This window comes from Solanum dulcamara, chromosome 10 (genome assembly GCF_947179165.1).
Source record: "Solanum dulcamara chromosome 10, daSolDulc1.2, whole genome shotgun sequence".
In the NCBI taxonomy this organism is placed as follows: Eukaryota; Viridiplantae; Streptophyta; class Magnoliopsida; order Solanales; family Solanaceae; genus Solanum; species Solanum dulcamara.
The window spans coordinates 11,540,682-11,558,506 of record NC_077246.1 but is presented as its reverse complement, the minus strand read 5'-3'; the positions used below and the strand labels follow the sequence as shown (position 1 = coordinate 11,558,506).

The window sequence follows — 17,825 nt, the reverse complement described above, 5'->3', positions numbered from 1 at the left end:
ACTACCTTGGAGTACAGACCCATAATACTTAAAACTCCCTCTCTTTGAATAGGTTGTGTGGCAAGCCTCACTTCCACGTCTGCTTCATCTAACACAACACCAAATTTTGAACTCCAAATACTTTGTCTTGGTCCTGCTCAACTTAAACCCTTTGGACTCCAAAGTCTGTCTTCAAACCTCCAACCTAACATTAACTCTATCTCGTGTCTCATCAACTAATACTATGTCGTCTACAAATAACATAGTATTGGCTATTTGAAATATTGTGTTACAAGAAAAGTTAAATGGATTTATTATATTATCTGTTAACACTCAATTTTGATCTTTCTAGACCCTACTTGAGTTGCTAGTTGGTTAGATAAATAATTTTAATTATATATATGTGTGCGCACTCGCACACATAATTAATTAAGTGTTTATTTATTCATGTCTTTACGTAAATTTATTAATTTTAATTCAAGGAATAATGTTTTGCACAATATTGTTGTTTACCTAATTAATTATATAGCAACTTATGTAATCTTTCTCATCAAATTATTTAAATTCTAACCAATGCTTATCTAATTCATGTCAAGTTCAGCCAAAACTGAGCCAATTTAACTCAATTCTAAACCCCAAATCCAAATTGGACCCATATCCGAATCACCCTTTTCGGCCATCTGATCCAACCCATATCAAGATTCAATCACAATCGTTCATCTTCTCATGATCAACAGCCAGGATCTTATCCTCCTTTATTTTCTTGTTGCTTACACCCAAACCCCTAACCTTAACAACCATAAATAAATAAATAAATTATACAAAGCAAATATTATTCAACATAAGAGATGGAAGACCTCAATTATTGATAATGGTTTACAAATCTGAAGAAAAATCTATTGAAATCAAGATTTTTTTAAGGAAATTAAGTGGGTGTTTGACCATGCTTCATTGTGAAATTTAAAAAAAGTAATTTTTTTTGTGTTTTTACCATGAATATAAATTGGATTTATTTTTGACTTTTTATGAATAATTTAGAGTGAAAAAAGTGAAAACATCTTCTTTTCTTCTTTCAAATTTTTAAAAAATAAAGAGAATAGAATTTTATGGCCAAATGTGTTTTCTGGAGTTCAACTCTAGAAAAAGGTAAAAAGTTTTCGTGGTCAATGCATTAATATGTAATAATTAAGTACAAATTAAGCAAAACAAATTTGAAATAGTAGATTTTTTGTTTTTTATAAAATATAAAAATTTAGAAATTTCAAATGAAAACAATGATTATACCTTAACACAAAAATAAATTTAAAGCAAATTTTGCCATTTGAAAACTAATCTCCCAAAAATAGAGAAAATGTCATAAAAGTCCTAAAATAATCCTTTAACTATACATTAACTATTCAAAAACTTATTGTACTTGATCCATTAACTAATTACACTCACCCCAAACAAATATTCCACAATTTAATTTAATTTTTTCAAAATATGCTTCCATAACAGCTCACAGGTCTCAAGGTTCAATCCCGATAGCAAACGGAGTCAAAAGCTCTTGTGCACGAATCGGACCTCATAGCATAGTGTAGCTAATACTGCACTTTGATTCTTCATGGTCATGGAACTCAAATTTCGACATCGAGATTACAAAGCTGAAGAACAAGTTCACTCCCTCTCTCGTGTGGTAGCAGAGAGTCATCCTCTCTCCCTTCAATCACCTTCCTGTGACCAGGTTCAATGTTTTTCTCTTCCTTGTCTATATTAATCGCAGCAACTTCTTTGAATCAATGGAGAATGTTGTAAAGTAGTAAGTTTTGTGTAGTGGAATATACGGTGAACAATTTCACTTAAGGTATGATCAGGGTTTTAAACAAAAGAATTACTCATTATCATGATTGAATACTTGAATCTTCTATTTTTTCTGTACAGATTAGCCAAAAAGAAATGTGGATAAAATTTCAATTTGAAAAATTTAAGCTAAATAGGCACCTAAGGGTGTGGTATAGTGATCAATGAGGTGGTTGAGATTCATTAGGTCTTAGGTGCAACTACCAATGGAGACAAAAACAATAGGTGATTATCAGCGAAAATGTGAAAATATAAAAAACAAGGAAGAATAATAATATGTAACGTGATTCGGATCAGAATGATCCTATGTCCACCAGAGAACAACTGCCTTTATATTAACAAAGAAAGGGGAGAGATCTCAAATACAACTAAGAGAATTGCTCTATCAATTCTCTACTTTTCTAATGTATTTTGCAAATGCCTTAGAATATGAAAAGACAAGAGAAAAATGTTTTTGAGGTATGTTTCAAATGAATCAAGAGCTACCTCTTTATAAGAATAAATTCTTGCTCTTAATGTCATCCATGACATCACATTTTGTCAAGATGTCAAAGTTTACCAAACTTTCACCTACCAAGTTTACCAAACTTTCACCTACCAAGTTCTACATTAAGACTATCTAGAATCTTGTCAATTTTAACAGTGATTCTTTCCATCTGTCCTAGCCTTGGTGGATAAAATTACCTGGTACCTGTTACTAGTGGAAGGTTGCAGGTATCCCGTAGAATTCGTTGAGATCAACAAAAGTTGGCCTGAACACCGTGGTCATCAAAAAAAAAAAAATTAAGCTAATTAGCTACAGGTGAAGTGATTTTCCCAGTGGTTCATTATGAAAAAAAAGTTATTTTTTTTGAGATAAATAAATTAAAAAAAACTTTTTTTTTCATAATTAAGATTTTGATAAGTTAGAACTGCATTCAAATTTTTTGTGTTCTGATAAAAATCTGAGCTTGAAGCTCAAAACTCATTACAACAACAACAACAACTACATACCCAGTGAAATTCCACAAGTGGGGTCTAGGGAGGGTAAGATGTACGCAGACCTTACCACTACCTCATGGAGATAGAGAGGCTGTTTTCGAAAGACTCTCGGCTCAAAAGTCACAGTCCCAAGTAAGAGAGAAAAACAATATATATAGCATACTTGCAAAAAAAAAAGAAGAGTAAAGCGATGCAACTTTTACAAGACGGGAACAATAGCGATAGCAAAGTATTGTGATAAAAGCTCAAAACTCATTAATGGAGGAATTAAGAAGAGGAAGAAGAAGAGTAGAGAAAGGAAATTTTGTGATGAGAAAATGAGCAGAACTGCACTTTACAGCTGTATCCACACCCTTATATACATGTGTGGACTACTCCTAAAATATCTACTCGCTAATCATCCAATAGCAACCTAACCGGCTAATAATCTTTTGACAGCTCACTGCCAGATAAGCCTAATACAACAGAGTTAACAACTTAACAACTCAATAGCTTAATGGACACATCCAATGGAACAATGTCCAATGCTTACAAGCCACGTATTCACATCAATATTTCAACACTCCTCCTCAAGCTTGAGGGTCCGATATGTTGAGAACACCAAGCTTGTCCAGCAGGCAATGACGTTGAGCTTGTCCCACACCCTTAGTCAACAAATCTGCTATTTGTTGTTGTGTAGGAACATACACTATTTCCACCAAACCATCCTTAATCTTATCTCGAATGAAGTGCAGTCAATCTCTAGGTGCGTAGTCTTCTAATGGAAGATTGGGTTGGCTTCTATCTGCATTGCAGACTTGCTATCACTCAATACTGTGACATGCATCCGAATGTGAACAACCCAAGCAACCAGGTCACCTCTGCCACAACTGAGGCCATACTCCTGTTTTTAGCCTCAGTTGAATATCTAGAAACAGTCTGTCGCTTCTTTGATTTCCAGGACACTAGAGACTCCCCAAATTTAACCACATAACCTGTTACTGATTTTCTTGTATTAGGGCATGCAGCCCAATCCGAGTCACACCAACAAGTCGATTCTTCAGTAGGATGAGCTTGCAACCAGACTCCTTGTCCAATTGTACCTTTCAAATATCTAACCACTCTAGTCGTAGCCTCCCAATGTGACTTTTTGGGATGTTGCATAAACTTACTGAAAGTTTGGACTGCATAACTTATATCAGGTCTAGTGATGGTAGCATACATACGCTTCCCAATCAGCCTCTGATAAAGAGGTGATATCATTCAAGACTGCATCTCATGTATTGCAGTAGCTTAATCAACTCTAAGGTAGTCAACCTCAAGTTGAATTCTAAAGGAGTAGACACTGGCTTTGCACCAGTGAGACCTATATTAGAAATGAGCTCTAATATGTACTTCCTTTGGTGCAGAATGACCCCAGATTTGGATATCATGTCTTGAATGCCCAAAAAATTCTTGAGCTCTCCCAAATCTTTCAACTTGACCTGCTGATGCACTTCTTCTTTGGCCTCATGAATCATGTGAACATTGCTTCCAGATAAGTAATTCATCAACATACACCAAGATGATCACCATTCCCTCCTTTTTCAAAGTGAATAAGGAATAGTCATGAACACTCTGGATGAATCCTGCATTCAGGAGGGCAGTTGTAAGTTTAATATTCCATTGTCTAGAAGCCTGCTTGAGGCCATATAAGGACTTGAGCAATCTGCAAACCTTCTTCTCCCCCTGCAGGCCAAAACCCTCAGGCATCTCAATATATACTTCTTCATACAAATCACCCTATAAGAAGGCATTATAAATATCCATTTGACATAAAGACCAACCTTTGGACACAACAAGGGAAATAACACACCTCACCGTGACCATCTTGGCAACAGGAGAAAAAGTATCATGGTAATCAAGACCTCTTGCCTATACCGCTTGGCCACTAATCTAGCTTTAAATCTCTCCACCTCACCATTGGCCTGATATTTGATCTTGTGCTCCCATTTTGAATCAATTGCATTCCTGCCTTGGGGCAAATCCACCACCATCCAGGCCTTGTTTTCCTCAAGAGCCCGGATCTCCAATTTCATAGCCTAGATCCATCTTTCATACTTAGCTGCAGCCTGAAATTTTAAGGTTCTATCAAGGTAGAAAACTTGGCTAAATAACTGTGATAAGCTGGAATGGTATGATCATAAGAGAGATGATTGGCCATGGAATATCTGCTTCCATGACTAGTGCTAGGAGTTGCATAATCTTTCATCCAAACAGGTTGTTTGTTGACTCTGGTGGTCTTCCTGATAGGCATCTCAAGAGGTGGTGACATAGATTGCTCTCTAGGAGGTGTAGGGTGACCCTTCATCAGTTTGCAACATGTCTGAGATGGCTTCTAGTGGTGCTTCAGGAAGCTCAGTAGCTGGAGTGTCCTGAACCAGTACCTCAGATGAGAGTAATGCATCTGTATCTGCACGATCATCAGGGCAGGCTTCAAAGAAATCAACATCAATGGCAGTTGAAGTCTGTGAGTCTGAAATCTTTGGTGCAGGCTGTGAACCTGCAAAAGGAAAAACCTGTTCCTGGAACACTACATCTCTATTGACAAAGAATTTTTTTTATGAATGTACATCAACAAATATCCCTTCTGAGTTTTAGAGTATCCTATACGAATTGCAGGCTTAGCTCTTTCTGCAAACTTATCACCCTTGGGAGCTACTGAAGAATCACATAGACCACCAATTACCCTAAATGAGATAATGAAGGAGTCGTAAAGTATAGCATCTCATATGGGCTTTTCCCATTCACAACTGAAGAAGGTAGTCTATTCATTAGATATACTGCAGCTATGACACACTTACCCCACAATCTAATGGGCTTGTGAGACTGAAATCTGATGGCCCTAACTATACTCAATATGTGTCTGTGTTTCCTCTCCACTTTATCATTCTGTTGTGGTGTATGAGAGCAGTTACTCATTATGTAATATGCCCATATTGCGAAATAAGTCTTTGCATTGAGAGTTAAAGAACTCTGTGCCACTGTCTGATCTCACAACCTTAACCTGTACATCAAACTGAGTATTTATTGTTAAGAAGAAATTTCTGATTGCTACAATTGTCTGATATTTAAGCTGCAACAGATGAACCCAAGTATATCTACCACAATCATCTGCAATTGTCAAGAAATAGTGCTTCTTATCAAATGTGGGAGTCCTATATGGACCCCAAAGATCCCGGGACAACATGAAAAGACTTAGATGTTCTAGAGTCACTATTAGGAAAAGACGGAATAGCCTGAGAGGCCCTTATACTTGGCTTGGATTGTCAACTAGACCTTTCTACTCACGACTTTTCCAACTGGACACTTAAACCCAATGAAACTCAACCCTTACACCTCTGATCTTTAACCGAACTTATGTGGCTTTTAGTTGCTGACTCGGATGTAGTGCGTGGTATTACAACTTTTAAAGCTAGTGAATGCTATAAATTTGATTAAAAAAATATTAAATTCAAGAAGAAATAAATTGTATAAAAATTAAAGTTAAAAATTCCCAACTTCCTCTTCTTCTTCCCATATCCCCCCCCCCCCCGGCCTGTGGGCAAATTTACATTATCCTTCTGTGATTTGGTCAAACTATGTTGGTTTGAATCTCCTTTGTATCCTTGTTCAATAGATTCAATATCTGCTTGTACTCATCATCTGTGAAACTTGTCGTTTGGCCACAAAAGCATTATTCACATCATGACTAGTTGAAGCAGTCTGATTCTGATCACCATGGCTTCCAGAAATGTTGTTTGCTGAAGCAAAGCGTGTTGGCAATTGTTGCTAGACTGACCTCCATGTGGTCCAAAGTTTATATATCCTCCAGAATTACTAGACTGACCTCCATGTGTTCCAAAGTTCCCATATCCTACAGAATTACCATGTCCAGATGTTCCCTTAGGATAGCCATTACCATTTCCAGTTCTCCTCCTTTGTTTCTAATCAGCAGGGTAGCCAATCAACTTGTAACAATTCTCCTTGGTATGTCCAGGGACATGACAGTATTCACATTGTGAAAGCACCTTTCTTCCTCTATAGTTTGAATTTCCTTGATTATAGTTTTGAGTTCCTTGATTTCTACAGGCTCACATAGCTATTGAATCTGGTTTCTCATTCACAGTAACTAAACAAGCTGAATGCCAAATCTCATCCTCAATTATCATAGCATAAGCTTGGTTTACAGATGGAGTAGTGCCTTTCAACAAGATCTATCTACGTGTTTGTTTATATGATTCATTCAATCCACATAAAAATTGTATTAACCTCAACTGATATAGATGATCTTCGTAGTCTTTAGATCTAGGACAACCACAACTTGGTGAAGGTACAATAGCATCATATTCACCCCATAAATTTTTCAATTTTGTGAAATAGGTTGAAACATAGTTAGTACCTTGTGAGAGGGTTGTGATTTCCCTGTGCAACTGATAAATTTTCATTTGATTTACTTTGTCAAATTGTTCCCTCAAATCTTCCCAAACTGCAAAAGCACTGGTAGCACATGCAACTCCACTAAGAAGTTCCTCACAGACTGTACACATCAGCCAAAACAATACGATGCCATTGCATGTCTCCCATTGCTCATGTAATTCATCTCTATACAGTCCCCTTATGCATGAACCTGTTACGAAACCGTATTTTCTCTTTCCCAACAGTGCTATCCTCATCAATCTGCTCCACACTCCATAATTCTTAGATTCAGTTAGTTTGATAGGGATTAGCACTGCTTGAAGCATCTGAGGGACCTATGTAGAGAGTATCTTTCTTATCAATTTTATTTGCCGCCATTGATGAATCTTCTATGTCTGAAGCAAAAATTAGATCTAGCTATACGGATAAACTCTGAGCTAGTCTCAATCAATTGTCTACACAGTCAGCATTGACTGCTCTGATACCATGATGAAGTCTGAGCTTGATGCTCGCAAATTGATAAATGGAGGAATTCAGAAGAGGAAGAAGAAGCAGAGAAAGGAAATTCTGTATTGAGAAAATGAGCAGAATTGGTCTAACACCTTTAGATACATGTGTGGACCACTCCTAAAATATCTACTCACTAATCACCCAATAACAACCTAACCGACTAACAACCTTTTGACAGCTCACTGCCAGCTAAGCTTAATACAACAGAGTTAACAGCTTAACAGAATTAACAGCTCAACAACTTAATGGACACACCCAATCGAACAATGCTTAAACTTACAAGCCATGTATTCACATCCATATTTCAACATGTTCACACATGATTTCTACTTTATTTTGGGATACATGCAATGCAATTTCACCAGAGCAGGTTATAGTTGTTGGACTTCCCATACTCCTTACGTTAAGACTCAAGACAAACGAAGTGCACCCAAGCCTGTGCAGGAATGAAGCACACCTAAGTTTTGGTGGGAAGAGCCCACACTTGTAACTTACAAAATAGGTTAGTGAGCTGGTTCGCACGCTACAGTTTAAAAAATAGAAAAAGAGAAGACATACTTAAGACAAAAGAAACTACTCCTATAAGAGAAGGGAATTATAAGCTAGTTCAAAAAGAGTTAAAACCAGTATAGAAAAAGAAAATCAGATGATTTTGTATGCCATATATGTAGCTAAACTTGTTCCACTGTTAGTGCTTCAATATTCTAAAAGATTATAATGGTGATACCAATATACCACCTAAGGTTCATTGATTGTTAAGTCAATAACCTTACTCTATGATTGATCATGGGAGCCTCGTGTAGGGTCCCTTCCCGTAAAAAAAAAATAAAAAATGATTGATCATGGGCTCTGTTGTTCTCAGCATATCCAGATGTTTGGTCATTTCCTAATTTTTCCATCGCTTGGTTGAGTCTGTAGGTTGATGTTACAGATTATGGCAGGGACGAGTTCTTTGATCCATTAAGGGGGAATCATGGAAAACCAGAGGATTCAATGAAGGGTATAGGAGGAACGTCTACTGAAATCACAGAAGAACCATATAGAGATATTACTATTCATTTTCTGGGAAAGGAGTGGACATCTTACAAGAAAGTCTTGATGCAAAAATTTCCTGTCTCCAAAATGATTTCTGTTTCTTCGGTTAGTATGCCTTTTTAATCTTCATACACATGCTATTGAGCTACTTACAAATTATCCAAAAAGGAGGTGATCTTAGTGGATCCCTAGTTAGTGGTCTTCCTATAGTTTAAGGTAGGGTGTGTTTGGTACGGAGAAAACCCTTTTCAATGTTTTTCAATTTTCTCATATTTGGTTGATCAAAATATATTGGAAATCAAGTTCCTTATAAATAGGAAAATAACTTCCCTAGAGGGAGTGAAAAACTAGTTCCATGAATGACATTTTAAGATCATGACCCGGCGGCTTATGTGCGACCTGTGGCCCACACCTCCTATTTGTTCAGGGCGGGCGGCGTGAACTCTGATTCGATCCGGGGGTTCAAATTCCCGCCTATGTCAGCTCGACCTGCTTGTTGGCTTTGATTAGGATCACCATATCATTCTCTCTTCCTCACTACAACGCCCCCAACCCCTACCCCCGCCACCCCTTGACCATCCCACCTCCATCACCCCGACCCTCCCACCCCATAGTGTTTTCCTAGATTACATATAACTGCTCTTAGGACAATATTTTTTTGTTAACTTACCAAATACCATAAAATAACTAAGAAAAACACTTATTTTTCAATAAAACAACTCCGTGAAAAATATTTTCCTTCATACCAAACACACCCTAAATTTGTTTTAAAGTTTAGTTATCAATTCGAATTTATGCTCAATGGAAATTCTTTTATTATGCTGCAGTTTCTAGCTGCATCTTATAATGAAATTGTGTTTGTTTTGTCCCAAAGTGCTTTGGTTTTCCTTCTTTTCTTTCAAGTTTTCCTTTTTGGGTGGAGGGTCGTGGACTTTATTAACACTGCAACAAATTGTAAATGGTGGTGAGTTTCTTGGTTTTTTTACCTTAAGATTAATATATTTTCAATATATTTTCATTGTCTACCTTTGGGTCATTTCAAAAGTTTTTTTGTTAAAAAGAATAACAGAAGAAGAGAAGGAAAAAGTAACCAAGAAGAAAAACTAGGGTGTCAACAAAAAAGTTACAAAATCTTAATCTGTGTTTTATGTGTTCAGTTTTAATATTGTTCTGGGTTTCTGTGTGACCTTTTTATTGCTCCTTACAGTTGTCAAGCTCAATTATGAAGACAGGCAAGGGTATGATATATCCTCGCTATATTTACTTTATGTGGCTCATTATTTAGTTTGAAGTGTCCCAAATAAATTACATATATTGTCACCCAATAATATTCTACTTTTTGCAAGGTTTAAAACATTTTCATTTAAGCTTGTGATACATTATTCCATTTAAAAATGACTTGCATACCTAATCCAAATCTACTTTAAAAGTTTTCTACCTGTGCAAAATCAATATTAAGTCATCTGGCTCCTAAATCTGTGTGGCTCAATCAAAGATTGTAATACAAATTAGGACAAAAGAAGTGATATAAAAGCTCTTTTTCTTTATTTTCATGGACTTTTATAGTTCTCTCACCTTCTTATTTTCTGATACAGCTGAGAAAAATGTAAAGGGTATCATTTGAACTTGTTTGATATGTTAGACTAGCTATTGTATTTCCTCGGCAATAATTGCTATGATGATAAAATATTGTAGGCCCTGAGAAACCCTCAGCAAATGTACATCTAGAGGAGCTAGATGATCCTCAGAAATTTGCTGAAGAAGGTGTTAAATATATCACCCTGAAGGAGTATGTCTCACGCTTAACTGAACTTAAAGATGAAATTAGCCGTGCCTGGCATGCAAGTGACCGTGTTACCTCCCTTAATTTGTCAATCAAGGTAGTTTTTGTTCTAAACTGTGTCACATTTGCTTCTTGCTGGATTCTGCACTTTCTAATCAAGTGATCATTCTTTTTGGATAAGTATCTCTCAGTTTAACAATTTTATTTGGTATTCATACCGTAAGTCAATTTCAAACTTGCTGCTCTCTCAGTTTCAATTTGTTTGTCTTATTTTGACTCGGCATGGAGTTTAAGAAAATAAAAAAGACTTTAAACTAAGGATGTGCGTATGTACCAAAATCTCCCCCCCCCTCCCTCCCCTTTAAATCTTGTGGTCGTACACATGCCATGTGAAATTTCGAAATTAAAGAGTTGCCAAATTAAGAAAACTACCATTTTTTTTAAACAGACCAAAAAGGAAAGTAAGACAAACAAATTGAAACAAATGGAGTATTTAATACTGGGCTCATAGCTCAGTCAGGTTCACTCGGGTTATTCCTGATCAAGTGATCATTCTTTTTGTATAAGTACCACTCCGTTTAAAAATATTTGGTATTTGTTCAATAAGTCAGTTTCAAGTTTGCTATTTAGTAATACTTGGCTGACTCAGATTATTCCTGGTTAGTGGTTACAAACTAGGATGGGCTTTTTCAAGCAAAAAAACCCTCTGAACAGAATCTTTTATTTTTTCGGTTTTAATTTTTTAAAATTTAGGTTATTCAGTTAGGTTTTCATTCTTAAATTAGCTTTCATGTTTTTCTTTTGATTACTTCTTTGATTTGCTTGAGCTGGGAGTCTTGCGGAAATAGTCTCTTTACCTCTAAGAGGTAGTGGTAAGGTCAACATATACTGTACCCTCCCCAAACCCCACTTTGTGGGATTTCATTGGGTTTGTTGTTGTTGTTGTAAGTAACATGCTCAACCATTGTGATTTAATAGACTGAGAAATTGGCATGAATCCAAGAGAAGAAGGGATATTGAATGACCAGTCAGGAGAAGATTCTAAAAAAAGGCCGACATGATAAAGCCCAAACCTGAAAGCCAAACCAAAATAAAATAAAAGAACAAATCTAACTAATTTCAGATCGATTTCTGTTTTCACTTTTACCAAACCGAAAACCAAAACACTGAACCAACTTCTAAAAACCAAACAACCTACTGACTGCTCACCCCTAATACAAACATATAGCATCAAGCAACAATAAGTCCAATTTAATTCTATCTCCACATTGATTTGAGGCAAACATTGCAGACTATTCCCTTATTTTCTGCTTCCAACCGCTAACACCTGATGCTGAAAAAATAAATTCATCTGTTTAGGTACAACACACTATTAACCTGATATTCTGATAGACCAATATAATTCCAAGCAAAATAAACAGTAAAAAGAACATGATTGAATTACTTTCTTATAATTCATTTAACAGTAAACATTTCTTCTCTTCTCATTGATTTCAACAGTAAAACGAATAATTCAAATATGAAGGATCAAATTAGTCAACTGGTCTAATGGAACCACAGATATAATAACTTAAGACTCTTCTATAACATCACGTTCCCTGTTGGCATTTTCTACTTCTTTTATTTTTTAAGCTAAATGTGTCTTGATTTCTCTTGAATAGGTTGCTAAGTTACTGTCGGACACATCTGTACTACAATTGTATCCAACACTTTTTGTTCTAGCTACAGAAATACTAGATATGTTTGGGGATATGGTATGGGAACGCATCAGGCAGAAAGCTGAATACACTGAAGAAGGAACATTAGTCCATTTACCAGGTATATCCCTCACATTTACCTCTACCTCTGCCTCCTCGTGGCCAACTGGCACCTAATTTCCAATATCCGGGTCCACTGCTGTCTTATGCGTTTACTGTGACCCAAATTTAGTTTCTAATGTACTTAAGTTCGTCATCATCCTCGTGTATAAATCAACTTGGAAATAATTTGTTAGATTTTCTAATTGTTTTGTTTGGATGACATAGAGCAGTTCGCCACTGTTCATTGTAATGGAAGAATGTAGAATCCTTAGGCCCATGGTTAGAGTAGTAGATATCTCGGTAACGATTTATGTAATTTCTCTTACTGCAAAGTCTGACTCTTACTGCAAAGTCTGATATAGGCACCTTAAGGATCTCCAATTCTCATTACAATTAATCACCGTCAGAGAGGATGGTTATATGGTGAAGCATGCTGGATAAGTCAATTGTGGTGTTGTTAACATTCCAATTCAGAATTCCGCGGATTTTTTTTTCATTTGTAAAATTTTATTTTAAAGTTGAAGGACAAGGTTTCAATGTCTTTAATATACCTAATCTCTAAGATATCTATCCAATATTTGTTTCTTCTTTGTTTTCAGTATTCTGATATCCTTGATGTAATTGTTCTGGTTTCCTGAGTCCCATTTCTTCCTAAAAGATGCACTTGATCTATAACAGATAATTTTCAAGCAACTGAAATCTGTGCTGAAGCCAAAGAAACCTGCTATAACTGGTTTTGCAAAGTTGGTTCCATCCGCGAGCTACTGCCACGCATGTGAGGTCCTAAGTTCTTGCAATTGCTATCCTGTGTCTTTATAGCTTGCGATTCTACTTCTTTATTTTTGGGATTCTACTTCATTAATTTATCTTTAGGTGTCTGTTATTTATAAACATAATGTCGTTAGGTGAGATGCCGGAATGGATTTGGAAGCATTATAGAGTAAATGAAAATTGACATATATAAGGAATGATCTTTGGATTTTTCCAAAAGTGATAATCTTGGTTCACTAGTGAAAAATTGCTAGAATGTAAGCTGGAGATTGTCGCTGTATTGATGGCATAGTGAATTTTAAGTTAGCTAGGACTTACATTGCCATCTGGCTTTTCTATGCAATCACCAGAGCTCTTCTTCTCTTTTTCTTTACAAAAGCAGAATGTCTGCAACCTATACAAGATATCATTGCAGGGAGAAAACCGAAATCACCTTTTTCATTTATTTTCTTTCTTAAAATTGAAAAACTGTGCACGAGTTTATATTTCTGTTGGTCTTCAGTTTGAAAAATACTCTCGTGAACAGATACTTGGAGCTGGCCATATACCATTGCTGGCATTTCCTTTCGGGACAACCTGCCGATAATCTTCCACGACTAGTTATGATGGCGAGAGGCATTGCAGATCCATTAGCATCGTTTTACTGCCGCTTATATTTGGCCCATTGTGCACAAAAATTGCCTCAACGGGACATAGGTAACATTTATGTAGTTTACTTGTTTAGTCATGACGGATAGCTATAACGTCACTGCAAATACGTATTTGTGTTCATATTTGCTTAATAAAATTTGCCACATATTTGACTCAGCAAGTTGTAGCTTCTAATGGTCATGCGAACTACAATTATGAAAACTTAATGAATCAACATAGTTGTATAAGAGTAAAAATATACTAAGTGATTTCTTTTCATTTGTCTAAGTCTTGGTAAGCAGAGTTACCAATATTTGTGCTGAGTGGAAATGGTCAAAGTGTCCCGAAGACCCCCTTCTATGGAAAAACACAGTAGTTGGATAACGGATTGATGCAAGAAGCAAGATCATAGAGGGTGAAAGAAAATGAGAAGTAGTGTAACATAGCAGCTATAGGCACTGCTTCGTAGGGAGCTGTACTAGCTATGCAGTGAATGTTGTAGCAATTTGTAGGGTTTTGACTCTTAGGTTGAATCCTTATTAGTAGAGGATACTGAAGATTCCAAGAAGAAGAAAAGGTTTCTTTGTACTTCTTGATGAATATACATCCCATGAGAATGAGTATTTATAGAAAAAATATGAGTATTTATAGAAAAAATATCAATCTACTCTACTCGTATAATTACTCTGCAATCACTCCTATAATTAGGTTACAAAGTCTTCAATTAACCAACAAAGTCCTAGGCTACAAATCTTCAATTAGGCTACAGTCTCAACCAATGAACCAACACTCCCCTCAAGTTGGTGCAAAGATGTGAGAAATATTGGAGAAGAATATTATTGAATTGCGTCTCTACATTATTACATTGAGACCCTATTTTAGACACTACATTAGACTCCTTTTCCAACTAGGACACTACAATACAATCATTTTCTAAGTAGGATTCTATATACTATTTCTATTCCTATTCCTATTCTAAGTAGGATTGTATATATTATTCTTGTTCCTATTCCTATATCCTAACACTCCTCCTTAAGCTGGTGCATACAAGTCATATGTACCTAGCTTGTTACAAATGTAATTAATACGAGGACTGATGAGGGGCTCGGTGAGATATTTGCAAGTTGATAACTCGATTTCACAAAATTAATAGTCAATCTCAATGTGCTTAGTCTTTTCATGAAATACTGGATTTGATGCATAATGCCAGCCAATCTCAATGTTTGGTCATCTCATGAAATACTGGATTTGATGCATAATGTGGATTTGAACTTTCCGAACCAAACTTGAGAAGACTGCTTTAGATCATAGAGTACACAATCTACATATATGGCTACTAAACTCCCCCTAAGCAATAAAACTAGGTGGTTACTCCATATAGACTTCTTCACTATAAAACGTTCGCCGGAAAGTGCTCATGCGTCGGAATATTAGATTTGATGGATGAACGTGGTCACTATTTGAGAAACAAAATTACAAGGTCGAAATGATGGCACGATCCTACAAAGAAAGAATTGTATGGGTAGGGTCAGAATAATAGTACAATCCTACTGAAAAAGAGAATTATATGGGTAGGGTCGGATTGACAGCACGACCCTACTGAAAAAGAGAAATTATATGAGTAGGATACATAATGATGGCACGACCTTACGCAAAGCAGATTTGAGGAGTCACTGGAAAGATGCATGGAACTATATAAATCATATCTGAGGAGTCACCGAAAAGACACACGGTGCTATGCAACTCAGATATGAGAAAGTAGTTCTGAAAAATCCATGATACTACACAAATTAAATATGAGAAGTAGCCCGAAGAGATGCACGGTACTACCCAATCAGATATTAGAAATTAGTCAATGGAAAGATGCACGGTGTTACGCAAATTGGATATGAGAAAGTAGTCATCGAAAAAATAGCATAGTGCCACACAAATTAAATATAAAAAAGTAGTCACCAAAAGATGGCACGGTGCTACACAAAGTAAATATGGAAAAGTAGTCACCGGAAAGATGGCACGGTGCTACACAAAGTAAATATGGAAAAGTAGTCACCGGAAAGATGGCATGGTGCTACACAAATTAGATATAAGAAAGTAGTCACTGAAAAGATGACACGGAGCTACACAAACACTGACGGATATGGGATTGACACAAAACAACTCTAGAAAGTCACCGAAAATTGACACACAGTGACCTGTCTGGCTGAGTTTTCTTCCCTTGAATATGAGATTTATACATATATCATTGGCCCTACTTTTGTTAACATAACCATTGGCCAGACGGGCGGCATATATGGGTAATAGGCGCCGGTCGGTAGCGGAAGCTCTTTGATTCTCTACCAAGATCGTAGAGGCTCTGATACCATATGAGAAATATTGGAGAAGAATATTATTAAATTGTGTCTCTACATTATTACATTGAGACCCTATTTATAGACATTACATTAGACTGCTTTTCCAACTAGGACACTACAATATAATTCTTTTCTAAGTAGGATTATATATACTATTTCTGTTCTAATTCCTATTCTAAGTAGGATTGTATATATTATTCTTGTTCTTATTCTTATTCTAACAGATGTCACACCTTTCCAACTTTCAAATCAATGTATGAAAAGTCCGTTTGTTGAGGCCTTTGGTAAACACATCAGCTAGTTGCTTTTCTGATGACACATGAAACAAACTCAAGACACTACTCGTAATTTTTTCTACGAAAGAGGAGTTCTAAATCTTTCCATATCTAAAAAATGTATATTTTCTGTCATATTCAGTGCGGATGCAGCCTTTGACTTGTAGGTTAAATCGAACCCAGTATTTTCGTCATTTAGTCTAAATATATATGTGAAGAGTCACCAAACTTTTGATAAATATTAGATCTGCATTCAGATTTAAAAAATACAGTGAGTTCAGCGCAAAAAACCTTGAAGTCAAACGCATCAAATTTGAATTTTGAATCTGCCCCCAGTCATATTTACAGAGTCTTAACAAACCTCTTCTATAAAAATGTTCCGTTGGCTTTTTATATTCACTGTCAAGAGCAAAGTAATAGTCCTTCCTCCTGCTCTCCTTTCTGTGTCAAGGAATTTACAATTTCTATATTGGGAGAAGTCTCTCTACCCCACAAAGGTAAGGGTAAGGCCTGCATATACACCACCCTCTCTAGACCACACTTGTGGGATTACCCTTGGTATGTTGTTGTTTTTGTTGAAGAAGTAGAATGCTGCAACTGCTAGATGGTAGATAATCCACACACTCCTCTAATCTCCCAGCCAAGATATAGGAAAATGTGATCTTCTTTTTGTTCTTTTTATAAGTATGGAAAAAGTGTGATTTTGACTTTAGCCCCTCTAGTTATCTACCTGTTGCTGAACTATATGCAATTTTGGAACCACTTTTGAGCATTGGTTTATTTGCGGAAACTGAATGTCAGAAAATGCAGGTCCAGTTAATGTAAGGTGGAGTTGATTGCTCAGTACTTAATCTGATCACAGACAACTCTTTTCCTAATTTATTTTTTGCATCAGAAAAATACTTTTCAAGTTACCGTCCCATCCCTTTTCTCCTTTTGGTTCACAGTGTGAATTGGGAGCTTCCCAGTCTTTCTAGTACTTCAGATATTTGAGTTGTAAGCTTGAACTTTATATGTTGGGGGAAGTATTACATCTGTAGTGAGCTGATATGCTATCGGTTTTATTGTATTTTTTGAATATTCATTTTGTTTTTTCTCGCAGGGCATCTGATAATTTCTATGAAGGACATGAAAACTCTTCTGATGAATGGTGCACATGTTGCATCTGCGGAGAAATCTTCTGGAGTTCTATCAGGAACTCGAAGTTCAAAACTGGGCCTGATGGAACCAGCTATTGAATATGTTATGAAATGCTTGTTCAAGGAGTCATGTGAGGTTGGTAATTAGCAGCTACTGTTTCTTGTTTTCTGGTTTTGCTTCCATCAAGGTGTGCTGTGCCTTGGTGTTTTCTCACATTCAGAAAGATGCATTTACTATTTAAACAAGGCTGTGAGGTTTGGAATAAGTAGTTAAGCTTCCACCTCTTTTAATTAATTTTTATCACTCCACTAGTAGA

The 17,825-nt window shown here is 36.3% G+C and overlaps 1 protein-coding gene across 4 annotated transcripts in view; it reads left to right on the top strand.

Annotated features, from left to right (window-relative positions):
• Positions 1 to 1,459: 1,459 nt before the first annotated feature.
• LOC129870364 (uncharacterized) overlaps positions 1,460 to 17,825 on the top strand; it is a 44,617-nt gene continuing 28,251 nt past the window's right edge. For 2 of the 4 annotated variants that reach the window (XM_055945123.1, XM_055945122.1), the window contains exons 1-8: positions 1,460 to 1,702; positions 8,644 to 8,865; positions 9,968 to 9,998; positions 10,456 to 10,640; positions 12,205 to 12,361; positions 13,021 to 13,117; positions 13,640 to 13,809; positions 17,472 to 17,644. In XM_055945123.1, coding sequence (XP_055801098.1) covers positions 1,583 to 1,702; positions 8,644 to 8,865; positions 9,968 to 9,998; positions 10,456 to 10,640; positions 12,205 to 12,361; positions 13,021 to 13,117; positions 13,640 to 13,809; positions 17,472 to 17,644 — 1,155 coding nt within the window. In that variant the 5' untranslated portion in view covers positions 1,460 to 1,582. The remainder of the gene's footprint in view (positions 1,703 to 8,643; positions 8,866 to 9,967; positions 9,999 to 10,455; positions 10,641 to 12,204; positions 12,362 to 13,020; positions 13,118 to 13,639; positions 13,810 to 17,471; positions 17,645 to 17,825) is intronic. The other 2 variants (XM_055945124.1, XM_055945125.1) reach the window with 2 other exon arrangements.